The sequence below is a fragment of the Protobothrops mucrosquamatus genome, unplaced genomic scaffold (assembly GCF_001527695.2).
Source record: "Protobothrops mucrosquamatus isolate PMUCROS unplaced genomic scaffold, P.Mucros_1.0 scaffold_242, whole genome shotgun sequence".
NCBI lineage: Eukaryota > Metazoa > Chordata > Lepidosauria > Squamata > Viperidae > Protobothrops > Protobothrops mucrosquamatus.
Window position 1 is genome coordinate 346,630 of NW_015386318.1, and position 18,919 is coordinate 365,548.

Consider the following 18,919-nt stretch of genomic DNA (forward strand, 5'->3'; position numbering starts at 1 on the left):
GGAGGGAAAGGAGGAAGGAAAGATGGAGGGAGGGAAAGAGAAAGGAGGGAAAGGAGGAAGGAAAGATGGAGGGAGGGAAAGAGAAGGGAGGGAAAGGAGGAAGGAAAGATGGAGGGAGGGAAAGAGAAAGGAGGGAAAGGAGGAAGGAAAGATGGAGGGAGGGAAAGAGAAAGGAGGGAAAGGAGGAAGGAAAGATGGAGGGAGGGAAAGAGAAAGGAGGGAAAGGAGGAAGGAAAGATGGAGGGAGGGAAAGAGAAGGGAGGGAGGAAGGAAGGAAGGAAGGAAGGAAGGTCCACATCCCTCCATCACCCTCTTTCCATGAACTTCTGGGATCTGAGATTTCTGCCCAAATTCACAGCTCAGAGGCCAACGGGCACAATGAATTCCCCATTGAGAAAAAGGGAATGAATAACTCAGTGGTGGCGAACCTATGGCACGGGTGCCAGAGGCGGCACTCAGAGCCCTCTCTGTGGGCACTCGCGCCGTCGCCCCAGTCCTAGGCCTTCAGCTGGGTTTTATAAAACCTTTTCGCTTTAGGCCTCCGCCGCCGTGTGCAAAAAAAAAAAAAGGTCCAATCAATCAGTCAATTTCAACTTCTCGCGGGGAAAAAAAAAGTTCTTGCAAAGTTGGAATTGATTGATTGCACTTTTTAGTCCCACCCAGTCTGCCGTTACCACGGCAGCCATGCCCAGCCAATGGGCCACACCCACCCAGCACCCGACGATGCATAAGTGGGTTTTGGGTTGCAGTTTGGGCACTCGGTCTCTAAAAGGTTCGCCATCACTGGTCTAACTGAAAAAACAGAAGGCGCATTTTAAATCGTTTGCCCCTGTTAACCTAGAAGCATTGGGGCACCTTCTGGAAACATTCGAACCATCTAACTTTTGTAGACCCTCTTTCATCTTTAGAAGAAAGCTGGGCCCCTCCCCCACCTTTTGAAGATGCTCACCCAAAGACCCCTATTTTCTTTTTTTCAAGAGGCGTCTGAATGGGGCGACCCAGGGAGGAGATGGCTTGGGGAAAGACTGGGCCATAAGATCTTCAGAGGTTTTCTGAGCTGTTTCCATACCCCCCCACCTCACTTTCCTCTCCTACCCCCACCCCCCACCCCACGCCACCTGTCCCCGTTTCTCCAGCTGGATGCCAGGGAAACGTTGGGCAAAGGAAGACCTGATAAAAAACAAAACAAAACCAAGAAGCATCATTTAGTGAGATGGTGCTTCTTAGGCACAAGAAAGAATGGATGGAAACTCATCAAGGAGAGAAGCAACCTTTGAACAGAGAATAGCCCTAGGAAGGGGGGGTAAGGGGGGAAATAACTAGCCTGTGACTTCAAAGCATATTTAGTCTTGTTTGCAAGTGTTAAATAGATATTTGTGTAGAAATTCTTGATCTTAAGATTTGAAAGTAACTACTGGGGAAAAATCATATGAGGAAATTGTGAGTATAACCTGGGAGAAAAATTACATATACCCATTGAATTTTTCGAAACTATGGACTTCTGCATTAACTATATCTATTGATAAGCTTATGGTGAATATTGATTGTTGTAAAATATAAGGCAGTGATGGCGAACCTTTTAGAGACCGAGTGCCCAAATTGCAACCCAAAACCCACTTATGCATCGTCCAGTGCCGGGTGGGTGTGGCCCACTGGCTGGGTGTGGCCCATTGGGTGGGCGTGGCTGCCATGGTAACGGCAGACTGGGTGGGACTAAAAAGTTCAATCAATCCAACTTTGCAAGATCTTTTTTTTCCGCGAGAAGTTGAAATTGACTGATTAAACTCAGACCTGATGCTTATTAAAAATTATAGGCCCATCTCATTACTAAATTCGGACTATAAGATTTTTATGGCCGTAATGGCTCAAAGACTTGAAAGATTCCTAGTAGATTTTATACACTCAGATCAAAATGGTTTCTTATCTAAAAGATACATAAGAAATAATGTTAGGATTGTTTTGGATGTATTGGAGTATTTGAGGTCCACACTGAAAAATAAATTGGTTTAATTTTTCTTGATTCACAAAAAGCATTCGACAACGTGAAATGGGATTTTATGCTCAATCAATTGGTGTATATGGACTTTGGGGAGAATTTTATAAATATGTTTAAATCAATCTATTCCAAACAGGCAGCCAAAGTAATAATTAACGGAGAAACAACTGAAAGCTTCCAAATTCAAAAAGGCACAAGGCAAGGTTGCCCATTATCACCATTATTGTTTGTACTGTCCTTGGAGGTACTAACTACTCACTAAGTCTTTCTACTTGTCTAGTTTCCTGATCTCTAATTCTCTCAAATGTTTAAAATGCAAGCCTTTGCAGACAATCTTGTTTTTGTTTTCATAATCAAAGAGCCAATACAATCAGGGACAAGATTGATGGAAGTACTGAGTAAATATGGGGAAATAGCAGGCCTAAAGATAAATAAAGAAAAAACTAAAATGCTTGTTAAGAACATGACTAAAACACAGAAAAATGAATTAGTTGACAGAATAGGCATCTAGACCACGAAGAAAATATTTAGGGATACAACTAACAGCTAGATGTGCTACACTTAAAAGAGATAATTATGATAAATTAATGGAACAGATTAAAACTGACTTAGATATTTGGACCGACCTGCAGCTCTCTTTTATGGGTAGAATTGCCCTAATCAAAATGAAAGTGCTACCTAAACTTTTATTTTTGTTTCAATGCATACCCATTAAATTAGATAAGAAATTCTTTCAAAACTTTAATCAAATCATACTCAAATTTATTTGGCAAGGGAAAAAAGCAAGGATCAAATTAAAATTACTGCAAGATTTGAAGGAAAGGGCCATAGTATTATTATGGGTGCGGGATTGGATACTATTGAAAAACAGGAGACTATTAAGTCTGGAAGGTCATGATTTGCAGATAGGATGGCATGCCATGTTATGGGATCAGAAATATAAGGCCCACAAATACTTTTGGAGGCACTACATCAGACGAGCTCTAATAGACATATGGGTTAAAACTTGGCAACCAAATTATATACAAGTCCCTAGCTGGATTTCAACATTAGAAATGCATATGCACCCAAAGTTTATACAATTAGGGAAAGTTATAACATATAAAAATGTATTGGATGAGAAAGGGGAACTGAAATCTAGGAAAAATCTACAAGATGAAGGGATAGAATTAGAATGGTGGGCATATCTTCAATTACAGTCAAGATATTGAAAAGATAAAAAAGAGTTGGGTATAAAAATAGAGCCGACAGGGCTGGATAAAATATTATTAGGAACTGAGGATAAGATGATTAAAAAACTATACCACTATCTGCTAGATCAGGCAATGTATGAGGAGCAGGTGAAAGAAACCATGCTAACATGGAGCAGGGATCTCGGTCTTAATTTTGATCTGCACATCTGGCAAGAATTATGGACAAGAAACAGGAAGCTTACCTTGGCCACCTCCTACAAGGAAAATCTCTACAAAATGTTTTATAGATGGCATCTCCCACCCATAAGGTTAGTTAAAATGGGTCCAAACCTTTCATCTACATCAGGGGTAGTCAACCTGGGCTCTTTTATGACTCGTGGACTTCAACTCCCAGAATTCCTGAGCCAGCCATGCTGGCTCAGGAATTCTGGGAGTTAAAGTCCACGAGTCATAAAAGAGCCCAGGTTGACTACCCCTGATCTACATGCTGGAAATGCAAATTGGCAACAGGGACCTACTACCATATGTGGTGGGAATGCCCAAATGCTTGTGATTTTTGGAATAAGATAAAAAAAAATGGCTGGATAAAATATTAATGATAAGAGATAGAGCTAAAACCAGAACTTTTCCTATTGGGCATAACTACATAGAAATACGACAAAGGAATATTTTCCTGATGCTACACATTCTCACTGCTGCTAGATTGGCGTATGCACAAAGTTGGAGGAATAAAGGAACCTCTACAGAAGAAGAGATTTTATACAAAATATTATCGTGTGCCGATATGGACAGGCTCACAATGGAAATGAAGGACAAGACTGAGTCAGATTTCTTCAAAATCTGGGACAAATTCTACTATTGGTGTGAATCAAGGAGGACTGTCCAGGTTATACTCTAGTGTTAAGATAGAAATACATATAACTTTAGGTTAATAAATAGAGAAATGAATTAGATATTGTATAGAAAAATACATATGTATATATAGAAATAAAGATTTATATGTAAGAAGAGGAACAAATTGTTAGAAATAGAAAAATGTGGGGTAGACCGGGGGTAGACAGCATCACCACCAGATGGATCCGTAGCTGGCTGACTGGCCGTACTCAGCGTGTGGTCCTCAATGGAACCGCATCTACATGGAGGGAAGTATATAGTGAGGTGCCCCAGGGCTCTGTTCTGGGCCCAGTGCTCTTCAACATCTTCATCAACGATTTGGACGAGGGGATAGATGGGGAACTCATCAAATTTGCAGACAACACCAAGCTGGCAGGAATGGCCAACACTCCAGAAGACAGGCTTAGGATACAGAGGGATCTGGACAGACTTGAACACTGGGCACTATGTAACAAAATGAAATTCAATGGTGAAAAAAGCAAGGGTCTACATTTAGGCAAGAAAAACCAAATGCACAGGTATAGTATTGGGGGTACCTTGCTCAATAGCAGTAACTGTGAGAGGGACCTCGGAGTCATAGTGGACAATCACCTAAATATGAGCCAGCAGTGTGCTGCAGCTGCCAAAAAGGCCAACACAGTGCTAGGCTGCATTAACAGAGGGATAGAATCAAGATCACGTGAAGTGTTAATACCACTTTACAATGCCTTGGTAAGGCCACACTTGGAATACTGCATCCAGTTTTGGTCACCGCGATGCAAAAAAGATGCTGAGACTCTAGAAAGAGTACAGAGAAGAGCAACAAAGATGATTAGGGGACTGGAGGCTAAAGCATATAAGGAACGGCTGCTGGAATTGGGTATGTCTAGTTTAACGAAGAGAAGGATGAGGGGGGACATGATAGCAGTGTTCCAATATCTCAGGGGCTGCCCCAAAGAAGAGGGAGTCAAGCTATTTTCCAAGGCGCCTGAAGGCAGAACAAGAAGCAACGGCTGGAAACTAAGCAAGGAGAGAAGCAACCTAGAACTAAGGAGAAACTTCCTGACAGTTAGAACAATTAACCAGTGGAACAACCTGCCTCCAGAATCAGTGAATGCTCCAACACTGGAAGTTTTCAAGAAGAGACTGGACAGCCATTTGTCTGAAATGGTATAGGGTTTCCTGCCTAAGCATGGGGTTGGACTTAATGGAGAAGAGGATAATATAGCTTTATGGGTTTGCATTGATGGTAGAAAAAGGAGTCTGTTGAAGGAGTCTGTTCTTAATAATCTCACATTCCCAATATGTAATTTTGAGGATAGAGGCTTGACCTAGAAAACAACCCAGATACTTACAGATTCCAAGTGACCAACTAGATTTTGAGAGGGGAAAGAGGTTGATCAGGAGCAAACTTAGTCTGGGACTTCACACAGGATGTTGTTGGTATTATAACTTTATTGCAACTTATGGTCATTGCATTTAATCTATATGTAAAATATATCATGAGATTTCTTAGATTGGAAGGCAGATTAACTAGAAAAAAACAACAGAAGTGACATTACAGATATTGCTAACTATGATTTCTGGCTTTTCTTCTTACTTACTAGGGTTTGTTTTTTTTGGAGCTGCTGGTAGTTGAGGTTCACCCAACTACAACCGAAGAGGTTCTCAGCTTCTTAAAACACTAGCTGAGCTTTTGTGGTGGACATTCAGATTTCATATCATCAATTATTTCATCTCTATAAGCAAAGAATCCCTCGAGAAAAACTAAAATGGATGGAGATGGCCTTTTGGGTTGGATTGAATCATTGCCTTCTTAAGCCATAGTGCAGTGTGCACGGTGTTGTCCTGTGTGACTTTGTCACATTGTGGTTTGTAAATCAAGGCTCATGGCGTAGCATAATGCACCAACCTAATAACCCTATTTGGTGGATTCCATAAAACATGATGATGCGGTCTATGCAAACTCAAGTCACAGAAATGTCAGAGACTCTTTGGCCAAATGTACCAGCCAGCCTGTGTGGTTTTACTTCAAGGTAATCCCCTTGTGTACAGAGGGGTGACTTAATCCCATAAAAAATGAGAGTGTCGCTTAACAAATCTGTGGAAGTGAAGAACATTGAGATGACGATGGGAGGCTTTGGAAATAGCTGCGGATCTTGCTCAACCTCTGAATTTTTTTCTCGCCCGTCCTCCGTTTGGCGTTCAAATGCCTGCAGAGTTTCTTTAGCCCTTTCTCGGGGTCGTTTTGATAGATAGACTGCAGTTTGAGAAGGGAGATGTTGTGTAGGGCCAAAGTCCGCCTGGAGGGCTGGGTGAGGACTTTCTTCTCCCAGAGAGGTTGAAGGGAGGAGTAACATCTGAAGCTGGAACAGGCAATTACCTGCTTTTTTGGGGTCACGGGGTTAATTTTCAAGAAGGTACAGAACTCCTTCAGAGCTAAGGCACAGTCACCTGCCTTGGTGCAGTCCAACTGTCTCTGACGATACATCTTGACTAATTTTTTCAGTGTATAATTTGGGTTTTCAGGGAATTTCTCTCTGATGAAGGGCAAAACATCCAGGAAACCAAAGATGGACTCTTCAAACTGTTTTTCCTTGTTGATCTTTCGAAGGGCATCAAGCAGAGCAGGGAGTTGCATGGACCATAACTTGTATCCCACAAAAATGGGCCTATGGAGGGTGCTGAGATACTCGAGGAACTCATCCAGTCCATCCACACAGACTTTGTCATCTGTGTTTTTGAGGCAAGAAATCTTGACACTGAAAGTGAGAATTTCTTTTCCAAGCGCGACCAGGTGAAGGATATTTCCTGCTGCAATGAAAAGAGAGACTTCATTGGACTGGGCTGATGGATGAAAGTTATGTATCTTAAAATGTTTCTCATACCTAGCAAAAATAAGAATACAGGTAGTCCTCAACTTACAACAGCATAGTTGGTGACCGTTTGAAGTTACAGCAGCACTGAAAAAAGTGACTTATGATCACTTTTCACACTTATGACCATTGCAGCCTCCCCACGGTCATGTGATTTACATTTGGATGCTTGACAACTGACTCACATTTATGACGGTTGCAGTCACGTGATTCCCTTTTGCGACCATCTGACAAGTCAAGGGAGAGTCCAGATTCACTTAGCAACCATGTTACTAACTTAACAACTGCAGTGATTCTCTTAAGAAATTTAGCAAGAAAAATTGTAAAACAGGGCAAAACTCGCTTAACAGGTTTCTCACTTATCAACATAAATGCTGGGCTCGATTGTGGTCATAACTCAAGGACTACCTGTACTAGGGAGCAGGGAGGAAAAGAGATAAATGCTGAAAGAGCAAATAATACTGAAAATTTCTTCTTGGGTGCTAAATAAAAAAAGATTGTGATCAACTTTTGAGACCCAACATGTAGTAAGAACATTCCTCTACAGAAACAACTGAAGAAGAACCAATGATGGAGTCTTCTGGGGATACCTGCACCCCTGCGAGGCCATTTTCTTAAATTTTGTATTGTATTGTATTAGTTGTTTTTGAACTGGCTGTAAGCCGCCCTGAGTCCTCCGGGAGAAGGGCGGGGTATAAATATAATAAAATTCAAAAATTCAAATTCAAATTCAAAAATGGGTGAGGTGATGGGATCACTCACACTTTGTGGTTACAGGTCATTCTAGGAAACAGAAGATTGGGTTGACCTACTTCAGGCAAAGATGACCACATTTGGCTCCCAGGATACATATGATCAGAAATATCCTGGAGACAAAGGCCACTTACACAGAAACTTGAGGTCAAAGAATATGATTTTGGACTCCAAGCTAAGATCTTCAGATGTGCTGCATGGATACTTCATTGGGCTTTTCTGGCCAACTGGTGATGTAGGATTGATGTCCAGGGGCAAGACTGAGGCCTGCAAAAAAGATGAACAAGCAGTGTGATGCTCTGGAGATCCAGAACTATTTGACTTGTCCCCTCTATCATGATAATTTGGTAAAAAGTGGAAGAATTGAACCATGAAGCTCAATTGTCAAGGGAAGAGTCTTATAACAACTTCAAGAACCAACAGATATATTGCAGTAAATAAATTGAAGTTAAGATCTCCCTTTCACGAGAAGAAATCATATGAAACGGGCCAAATAACCTGTTTTCCCCATCTATGACTCGGTCAGTTGAGATACTGCTATCCCAGTCAACACAGTGAAAGGAGGATCCGTGAATCATTTCTTGAGGTGGCACAGATAGGTGTCCTCAAATTTGTTGGTCTACAAATCATCGGGGCAGAAACTCATGAGGAGAATGCCAAGGAGGTGGCATTCTGGAACTAGGAGACTATGCCCTCACCCCGGTTTCGTCCTCAGTGGATTCTTCTTCTGAAGAAACGTTCATTGAGGAGTCCTCTTCTGCCAAAGAAAGGACAAAAGTGAAGGAACAGCCACAATGAAATCACAATGAAAAGCTACTTCTATGACAACGTTCCATCAAGTCAGCATCAAGTCTTAGTGACCACATAGATCAGGGGTGTCAAAATGCCAGCCCACAGACCGGTTGCATCATATGGAGGCCATGCCCATCCCAGCTCCGGCAATGCAAAAAAAAGTTGCAATATGTTGCAACATGTCACATGGCGAATTTGACACCCGTGACATAGATGGACCTTCTCCGGCAGGTCCCTAACGTAGTCCTCCAGGCCTTTTAAAAGGGCCTCATTGGTCCTGTACTTAGGTCTATCTACCTCAGGGGTGTTCAAACTTGGTCCTTTTACGACTTGTGGACTTCAACTCCCAGAATTCCTCAACCAGGCACACTGGCTGAGGAATTCTGGGCCTGATCTACCTGCTGGTTGTTCTCTTCTTCTCTTTCCTTCCATCTACTTAGCTACTAAGAGTCTTCAAATGCCACAATTTCTCTGGCATCCATAAGTAAACTAGGACTCCCATGCAGAGAAGTGAGAAGGGGAATTTGAGGCAGGTAATAACTGAAGTACAATTTCTCAAGTGAATAATTTAGGATAGTCTCTAGATCATACAGATCCTTTTTAAAAAAAAAAATAGTTTCAAGGAATATTACCACTGATCATCTTAAAATATATGGAATATTGGTTGGCCATATCTCCTCTGAATCATTTCAAACCAAACTTAGATCTCTTTGGGTTCAGAGAATTATATGAAGGACCATCAAACAGGGGTCAAGTTCAACTTAGCCAATATTTTTTTTTCAAATTAACGCCTACTCTATCTCTTCCTCCTTTTTTAAAAAAAAATGCTTTGGGGTAATGTAAGCTTGCATTACAGGTAGACACCAGGAGGCCAGGTGAGTTCTAGTCTCACCTTAGGCATGAAAGCCCACCTCACAAGGTTGTTTTTTTAGGGAAAAATAGGCGGAGGAAGGAGTATTAAGTATGTTTGCCGAATTATTTATAAACATAATAAAGGCAGGGACACCAATAAATAATCTGTTACTTGCCATTTTTATAAGGCATTGATAACTGCTCCTTTAAATAATCAAAAGGTCTTTTCATCAATCATTGTATCATGGCAGCTTTATCTCAGGCCTTCCTTGGAATGAACCTCACCCAGAAAAGAAACTGTCCTTCACACCTCCAAAAAAAGAGTTTCTATTTTATGCATGAACTGAAATGCTCTTGAAATTTCAAGACGAAGCATCCTGGATACAACGCTACCTGGATCAGATAAATCTGAGCAGCCATCAGCAATCCCTGGACCGTCATCTGGGTTTTTGTTGAGGCTCCCTTGACTTCTTGAGACAAAGCCACCACTGGTGGATCCATAACTGGTCCCTGGTTCATTCATCATCAAACAGCTGCAAGACGCTACGGCGGAAGCATTCCATTCCTCATCAGTTAATGGCTCAATTTTGAGAATTTTTGGATAGCTGTCAGTGTTTGTTTCCCCTTCAGCGTTTTTCCTTTTGAGCGGTGACTTTCCGAAAAGTTCCTAGAAGGAAAAAAAAAAAGCCATGATGATATTCACCTGTATCTTGGTACAGGTAATTCTCAACTTACAACCATTCGTTTAGTGACTGATCAAAGCTACAACGGCACTAAAAAAAGTGACATGACCGTTTTTTACACTTATGACCTTGGCCAGTGGTGGCGAACCTATGGCACGGGTGCAAGAGGTGGCACTCGGAACCCTCTCTGTGGGCACACGTGCGGTTGCCCCAGCCTTGCTTCCCCCGTGACCCCCTCCACTCCAGCAGCCCCCCTGAAGGAGAGTCACCCCCGAGCGTGGCCCACGCGGAGCAGCGCAGCCAAAGACATGGCAGCCAGGCAGCGTAGACAAGACTCTGCCCTCACATCCCATCGTGCACAGTTGATGCTGCAGGGCGCGGGCAGAGGGCGTGACCACCATAGTGCTGCTGGGCTGCCTGGGCGATCTGTAGCGGGCCCTGGAGGCGGTGAGTGGTCCTGTGGGCAGGCGGGGNGGGTGGAGCAGGGGCGGGGCCAGTTTTTGGGCACTCGGTCTCTAAAAGGTTCGCCATCACTGACCTTGGCAGTATCCCCGTGGTCACGTGATCAAAATTGGGATGCTTTGGCCACTGGGTCAGTGGCCCCAGGGTCAGGCGATGCCCTTTTGCAATCTTCTGACCGGCAAAGTCAATGGGGAAAGCTGGGTTCACTTAACAACCGCGGTACTAACTTCACAACTGCAGTGGTTCCCTTAACAACCGGGGCAAGAAAGGTCGTAAAATGGGGCCAAACTCACTTAACCAATATCTCACTTAGCAACAGAAATTCTGGGCTCAGTTGTGCTTATAAGTCAAAAACCACTGGAAGTTTTTAAGAAGAGATTGAACAACCACTTGTTTGAAATGGCATAGGGTTTCCTGCCTGAGCAGGGGGTTGGACTAGAAGACCTCCAAGGTCCCTTCTAGCTCTGTTAGTCTGCTGTCCTGTTATTCTGTTACCACCTATACAGGAATTTACACAGTCTAGTACAAAACCTGAATCTTCATTTTCAGGGCCAACGCTGATGTCTTAATATTTTGATTGGCAATAACATTTCCATCTGATAACATGTGCCGTAACTCACAAAACCTAGGCCTTTTAACAAACAAATTCAGAGTTGGAAGGGGCCTTGGAGGTCTTCTAGTCCAACCCCCTACTCAAGCAGGAGACCCTGCACCATTTCAGACAAACGGTCATCCAATCTCTTCTTAAAAACCTTAAATTCCTTGACAAAGGCTCCTGACTTTGAGCTGCCACAGGGTAACATGCCGTCTGTATATAAGATACCCATGCAAGCCTTCTCACCTCTGGAGGCTCTGTTTGAGCTTTAGCTGGATCGGCTTCTGAAGAAGACAGAAAAACCAAAGGGTTAGAAAACTGGGCAGTAGAATGAAAGACACAGTCATAAAAACATCATTCTACAGTTTCTGCTGGTTTATGCCAACATGGTCTCATCCAGAAAGCTAGGTGTTTGGGACCTTGGAAAGAGCGATAATAGATTAAATTCAGCCAGAATTACTAAAGTCGTTCCATGCCAGGACTCTAGCCCAGGGGGGTCTCCAAACTTGGCAACTTTAAGACTTGTGGACTTCTGCTCCCAGAATACCTCAGCATGGCTGGCTGGGGGATTCTGGGAGTTGAAGTCCACAGTCTTAAAGTTGCCAAAGTTGGGCTAGCCTCTTAAAAGGCACTATTAAACTGGCACCTGGTGTTGGTTTGTAGCTCCAGATCCTCTGGGAAAGAACTGGTTGCGCAAAGATCGGTCTACTAGGAGTAGCCACGAGCCTCCATGTTTGTTTGTTTGTTTGTTTATCTATTTATTTATATAAAGTATTTTTAACCTGCCCCCCCCTCTCAGAGAAGGGCTCTGGCTGACGTAAAATAGAAGCAATCAACTCAACATTAAAATCAGAATTAATATAAAAGCTTTAACATGATAAAAACATTATAAAAATAGGCAGGGGAGGTGTTCTCCTGGGGGCAGCCAACTCCACGGTTGTGTGGGTCTCTGTGTTCCCCCAAGTAAGGCCACCCCATTTTCTCTCGCAAAATAGGGAACCCAGTTACTACTCCAGGTTAATGATGGTTTAAAGTTAAAACGGCCCTGGAAAAATGTAAAAAAGATGTTGAGACTCTTAGAAAGAGTACAGAGAAGAGCAACAAAGACGATTAGAGGCTAAAACATATAAGGAACGGTTGCTGGAATTGGGTATGTCTAGTTTAATGAAGAGAAGGACCAGGGGTGACATGATAGCAGTATTCCAATATCTCAGGGGCTGCCCCAAAGAAGAGGGAGTCAAGCTATTCCTCAAAGCGCCTGAAGGCAGGCCGAGAAGCAATGGATGGAAACTAATCAAGGAGAGAAGCAACCTAGAACTAAGGAGAAACTTCCTGACAGTTAGAACAATTAACCAGTGGAACAACCTGCCTCCAGAAGCTCTGAATGCTCCAGCACTGGATGTTTTTAAGAAGAGACGGGACAACCATTTATCTGAAATGGTACAGGGTTTCCTGCCTGAGCAGGGGATTGGACTAGATGACCTCCAAGGTCCCTTCCAACTTTATTATTATTATTATTATTATTATTATTATTATTATTATTATTATTATTATTATTATTACCCGTTCTCAAAGTTACAACCATTCCCACGATCATGTGGTCGTACTTTGGGTGCTTGGCAACCAGCTCACATTTTTGGCAGTTGGCTGCATCCTGCGGTCAACTGCCATAAATTCCATTTGCGTCTTTCCTAGTTTTATTTATTGATTGTGAAATTTATTAGCCCCCCATCTCGTCTCCGACGCCTCTGGGTGGCTTCCGACGAGCAAAGTCAGTGGGGCAAGCCAGATTCACTTAAAGACCACAGGGGTCCCTTTAATGACTGTGGTAGAAAGAATCCTAAAATTGGACCCAGTTCCCTGATGACTCGCTTCATAAATGCATTGCTTAGCAACAGAAATCCCCATGGCGGTTGTAAACCGAGGACTGCCTGCGTATCTTTGCAAAACCTTACCTTCGTTTTTTGTCACTCTGTCGAGCAAAGTTTGAAGTTGGGCCTTGATTTCCAGGAAAGTCCTCATTTCGATTCCCCTTACCGAAGATGGCTGCTTCTTCTTGAGGTCCACCATGGACATTTTGAGGAAAGGATGCATCTCCAACACCTCCTGGCTAGAAGCGTAGAGTTGCAACTTCTCCACCAACCTCTGGCTGGATGTAATTCTCTGGACCACTCCGTCCGTCTCCTGCAGCTTCTTGTTTACCTCTTGCACTTGGTGGCTATGATGGGCTTCTACTTCGGCTAAGAATCCTTTTCTCTTTTCTCTCAGCCACTGGATCATCTGCTCTATCTTCTGCTGGATCAGCTCCGTCATCTCGTTCCTCAACTGTTCCATGTCTCTCGCCAGTTCCTCAAGGCTGCTGTAGGTTTCGTCGTAAGTGTTCTTCTTCTCCTTCAGCTCTGTGCTCATGTTTTGCAATTCTTCTTGCTTGCATTGTATTTCCTGGCTGATGTCACAATGTTGACCCAGGTGCTTGCTGTCCAGTAGGGTGCAAATGGCACACATAGGTTGAGAACATTGCTTGCAGTAGAGGCTGGGGATCAAGAAAGGCAAAGCATATGATTTATGTGTGTGTGTGTGTATTATTGGATTTTTTAAGGGTGGGGAGGGAATAGAATAGGTAGGGTATAACATAGGGTAGAAAACAAGGGTTAAACCAAAGGTAGGGATAGGTACAATAATGGGGTTACCCCCAACAATAAATCAACGCTTTAGCAAGCAGACTGTCATCTGGGTATACATATTGAATGTCAGTAATTAATATAATGCTATGTCAAGATAAATTTATCACAAATCATAAGAATGAGAAATTAACCAATACATATCATTCATTCTAAAAATAACAATAATTGCTAAACCATTAATAGTATATTACTAATTGAATATTATTACTTATGAATACTGATATACTGCTTATTAATTATAATTACTTATACGTAAATTTGAAAATGTAAAAATATTCAGAACAATCAGATAACATAAACGTTGAATAAAAAGTATCATTTACCCTATTTAATTTCATAGCCTTTTCTCATTCTGTCGTCTTGCTAACCATTGGTAGAATTTTTCCCAAGTTTTAAAATAAATTGTGTCTTCTTTCTCTTTGATTTCTAAAGTTAGTCTATCCATTTCTGCACATTCCAATATTTTTGTAATAATAATCTGGTCGGATGGTAGCTTTTCATTTTTCCAAAATTGGGCAAAGCCAAATACTATTCTCGCAGCTGTTAATACATGTAATATTAAGTATTCATTCTCTTTTCCATAATTAGATCCTAGTATTCCTAGTAGAAACAGTTCAGATTTAAATTCTATCTGCATTTTAATCATCTTTTCTAACCATATATGAATCTTATATGATTTTTGACTGGAGCTGCTGTCCATCCCCGGTCACTTCATTTGCACGGGTATCTCAAAACTGGGTCTTTAGCACCCAGTCAAGTCACGTTAGAAACCTGAGCACCTTCAAGCAATGTCACAATCCCATTAAAGAGGACAAAACCATTTTACCTGTTGAGTAATATTTGAAACTACTAGATTAAAACTATGGAGGAAATGCACTATTTACACCATGGAAGATTGGGAGAAATGTCTTCCTAAGACAGGGGTAGGCAACCTTGGCTCTTTTATGACCCGTGGACTTCAACTCCACAGAATTCCTGAGCCAGCCATGCTGAGGAGAAATGGAGAGGTTTCCATGCTAAGCCATGCTGGCTCAGGAATTCTGGGAGTTGAAGTCCACAAGTCATAAAAGAGCCAAGGTTGCCTACCCCTGTGCTAGGAGGAGCAGATGGAGAATAGAAGTGGGATTCACGGCTCTATCTAAGCAGAGATTGGCCTAGTTCAGGAGTAGGCAACCTTGGCTCTTTTATGACTCATGGACTTCAACTCCCAGAATTTCTGAGCCAGCTTGGCCAACTCAGGAATTCTGGGAGTTGAAGTCCACAAGTCATAAAAGAGCCAAGGTTGCCTACCCCTGGCCTAGTTCAATCCAACAAGGCTTGAACAATTGTCCCTAAAGAAATATCCAGATTCATGATTGTCCAAGCTAAGCTGCTTCCCTCATGAGAAATTGGAGACTCATCTGCAAGAATGAGAAATCATTGGGTTATGTATGTGTACAATTTGAGAGCAGGCAACTAAATTTCATTTTTAATGTGTGCCATTGTGCCCACAGTAAAAAAAAAAATGACAATAAAGGCTCTCTATCTATTTCCTGAAACTTTGCTTCGGAGGCTATTCACTCATTGCCTTACGCCACAGAATGTTGTATGAACTGGGACGTATTCTCCAAATCGTGCGGAGTGTCCTTGAAACCCAACTGGGACTTATTTCATTAGAGCTGGGGCCACTTCTCTTCTTCCCATCGTTTTGTTCTATCTTAGCTAGTTAGCTCAAAGCTTCTCTAGGCCTCGCTCCAGATTTCTGTTGGAGCCACAAAGCTCACTGCTTCTTGCTCCAGATTCTAAAACCATCAGCTTTTGGGCAGACAGGAAGGCCAGCCAGTGGGCAACAGGGTGGTGGCTTAAAAGAGGTTCTCCAGTTTGAGAATGAAGCATAGATGGACAACCTACCTTAATATTTGGCTGCTGTGTCCCTCCTTGGAACAAAACATGTTGTTGGGCATTCTGATGGTTGAAAGGAATTCCTTGCAAGATTCTGCCTGGAAGTCCTTCAGCGGCCTGGCTTCGTGACTCTCTTTCTTCAGATATCTCTGGTGGCTTCGAAAGCACAAGAGGCAAAGGAACTCTTTGCAGCTGAAACACCAAAACTCTGCCTCTTTCCTACAGTTGTTACAAACCGACTCTTTGCTCCCAGTGACCTTCTGGTAGAGATCAAAATTGACTTGGAGGTTGGCGAAGAACACGTTATCCTGCTTTTCAGGGGTCTCTGCAAGGTGGACGTACGGAGTTCCACAGATGACACAGAGATCGGGCGGCTTTTCTTCAAGGCACAGGGAGCAGAGATTGTGAAGGCAGAGCAGGAGTTTGGGGTGTGGGACCTCTGAGTGGCATCTGTCACATAGGAGGAACTGTAACTCCTCATTCATCTCCTGTGGAAGGAAAAGATGTGAAAGGAATGTCTAGATCAGTGGTTCTCAACCTTTTTAATGCCGCGACCCCAACCGGTCGTAAGTCGAGGACTAAACCGGTCGTAAGTCGAGGACTACCCAACCGGCCGTAAGTCGAGGACTTTCCCTGCCCCGGAGCGCCACGCATGCGTGGTTCCGCCCCCTGCGATGGCAGAGGCGTAGCTGGCAAGCGGCAGAGACGGAGAAGGCCGACCACCAGCTGGCCCAGCCCAAGGGAGGTAAGGCACCCGCCGGAAAAGGGGAAAAAAATGGCGGACAAAAAAATGGTGGACAGCCTTGCTTGGCGACCCACGTGAAATGGTCGATCGACCCCAAATGGGGTCCCGACCCACAGGTTGAGAACCACTGGTCTAGATTAACCCAACTCAGTTTAATGAATGCAACTGAAATGGAATAATATACAAGCAGGAAATGAAACGCTGCTAGCTGGAACGTGTAGGAAGTTGGGCGTGGTGGAGTACTTGTCCATTTTTCAGCCCCCTCCCATCAGACAATTTTTTTCCTCCATTCTTTCCGAGGAGGGAGGAGAAAGTCAACTGTAAACCAAAAAGCACACAAGGGACCTAACAACACAACTGGAATTAGCTTCCTTGTTTGGTTTCCTTCCAACGCTGTGGATTTGGCTTCACCTTTCGGTAGAAATTCTACGCCCAATCTTGGCCAATCTCAGCAGCTTCCAGATTGGTTGATTTCAAATCCCAGAATTCCCCAGCAAGCATGGCTCCAGCTGAGAATTCTGGGAGTTGAAATCTGGAGGATTGCCAGAAGTCCTGGAGAGTAAATCTTCAACCCATCTGTCCAGTGTTTCTTAACCTCAGCCGGGTGGACTTCAACTCCCAGAATTCCCCCAGATAACTGGCTAGGCCACTAAGGGGTTCCTGGGAGTTGAAGTCCACTCCTCTTTAGGAGGCTGAGGTTGAGCTCAATGGTCCAGTATCAACTGCTTTCTCTAGCTCTCAATAATTGTAAAGGAACCCGTGGGCGACCTTGGGGGACCAAGGGAAGGGAAGCTACAATCAAAGAAGAGAGGCAGGAACCCTCCGTGGCTCTTTGGTCAGAGGAATAAAATTAGGGAGGAACCTCTTGAATAAATCAACCTGCTTAAAGCAGGAAGCCCGTACCTTCAGACCTGCAAGATTCTGTTCATGTAGCCTTAAAATAAAGTAGAGTTAGTGTCAACCCTGCAAACGAATTTGGCTGAAGCCATTTCCACCTCGTTTTCAGTTGCCACAGAGTTCGGAGGGGAAATGAGTATTTTTTAGTTTTTTAGAACACAATGAAGTGTTCTGTGGGAACCAAGGTCATTGCTGACGCTTTTGCTAGGAAGCCCGCCAAAGTAATTAATTGGGGAATGTGATTTATGACATATTAGTGGGGTGGGAAATTAACTTTGTAACATTGTATTAACCTTTGGAGGGAAACTTCAGTCTTGGTTTCACTTTTGAAAGTGCCTGTACTTTGTAGCCAATAAATGTGTTCTTTAAGGAACTCTCCTGCCTTGGAGTTCTGTTGACAATTAGCTCATGTCTTCCTACAGGTAGTCCTCGACTTACAATACTTCATTTAGTGACCGTTTCAAAGTTACAGTAGCACAGAATAAAGTGACTTATGACTGTTTTTTCTCACTTACGACCGTTGCAGCATCCTAGGGATCACGATTAAAATTCAGATGCTCGGAAACTGACTTGTACTTATGACGTTTGCAGTGTCCCGGGGTCATGTGATTCCCCTTAACGGCCGTGTTGCTAATTTAACAACTGCAGCGATCCACTTAAGAACTGGGGCAAGAAAAGGTCGTAGAACGGGGCAAAATCCACTTAGCAAGCGTTTCCCTTAGCAACATACAATTTTGGGCTCAGTTGTGGTCGTAAACCGAGGACCCCCTGTATTTCCTGTCTGGTTTGGCTTCCACCCCGTTCACTAAAGAAGAGAAGTGAAGTCTGGCTTTCCAACTGTGGCTGACCCTCACTCCTCTGGGCCCCGGCCATGCTGGCTGGGCTTCATGGGACATGTAGTCCTGCCGGATCTGGAAGACACGGATTCCTCCTGAAACGCTCCGGGTGAGGCATACCCGGAAAAGCGCAGAACCGTGAAGGAAGAAAATAAAGGTGTGGTGGAAAAGAAGGAAGGAGGGAAACTGGGTGGGGAGAGGCTGAATATGGGGGGGGGGGTCACGGATCTTTACGAGCCCTTCTCCACGGGGCAGCCCCCTGCCTCCCAAAGCCAGTGTCTTCCCTCTCACTCCGCAGGTCCCACTTTTAAGACTCTTAGGTGGGACCAAGTCTTTTTTTTGGGGGGGGGCTTCTTCCTCTCCCCCTCCCCCTCCCCAAACTGGGGGGCAGTGTTCCGCATTCTGGCCCAATTAAGTCTCTGCTCTCTCTCTCTGCTCCGGAGTTGCCCGCCCTCCGCGTTACTTCGGAACAAACCGCGGAAACCTTCCCCGACGCTTACCGTCAAATGGGAGGCGGACGGCTCCGGCGCCGAGGCGGCTTCTTCGGCCATCGCAGCTCGTTAGCAACGCGGGCAGCCGCCCCAACTTCCTCCCGTGGGGAAGAGGAAGCCTTCGTTCCCCGCGATCTGCGAAACCTAACTTTCGGTTTCCCCGCAACTCTAAGCCGCCCTGACTCGCGAGAGGCGGAAGCCTGTTGCGCGCTCCCACCCCTCCCCTCCCCTCCCCCCGTCAGGAGGATTCAGACGTTTCTCGGGTGGGGGGCGCTTCCTTGCAAGGGCGTGGGGGTGGTGGTGGTACTCC

At 44.0% G+C, this 18,919-nt stretch overlaps 1 protein-coding gene across 1 annotated transcript; it reads right to left on the reverse strand.

Annotated features, from left to right (window-relative positions):
* Nucleotides 1-5,511: 5,511 nt before the first annotated feature.
* On the reverse strand, nucleotides 5,512-18,690 carry LOC107301028 (protein PML). The gene is made up of 8 exons (XM_015830301.1): nucleotides 18,619-18,690; nucleotides 15,650-16,128; nucleotides 13,031-13,608; nucleotides 11,322-11,359; nucleotides 9,729-10,002; nucleotides 8,390-8,448; nucleotides 7,826-7,958; nucleotides 5,512-6,876 (listed from the first exon to the last, which is right to left on the reverse strand). The coding sequence occupies exons 1-8, from the start codon at nucleotides 18,667-18,669 to the stop codon at nucleotides 6,155-6,157; spliced, it is 2,334 nt and encodes a 777-aa protein (XP_015685787.1). The 5' UTR covers nucleotides 18,670-18,690; the 3' UTR covers nucleotides 5,512-6,154.
* Nucleotides 18,691-18,919: the final 229 nt, after the last annotated feature.

Bases quoted from the DNA above. Each gene is read 5' to 3' on its own strand.
- LOC107301028 (XM_015830301.1), bottom strand. From the start codon at position 18,669: ATGGCCGAAGAAGCCGCCTCGGCGCCGGAGCCGTCCGCCTCCCATTTG. The intron at 11,360-13,030 runs GTAAGGTTTTGC...TGTCTTCTTCAG, and splicing joins CAGAGTGACAAAAAACGAAG to AAGCCGATCCAGCTAAAGCT. The intron at 7,959-8,389 runs GTGAGGGCATAG...TCTTTTTTGCAG, and splicing joins CCACTGAGGACGAAACCGGG to GCCTCAGTCTTGCCCCTGGA.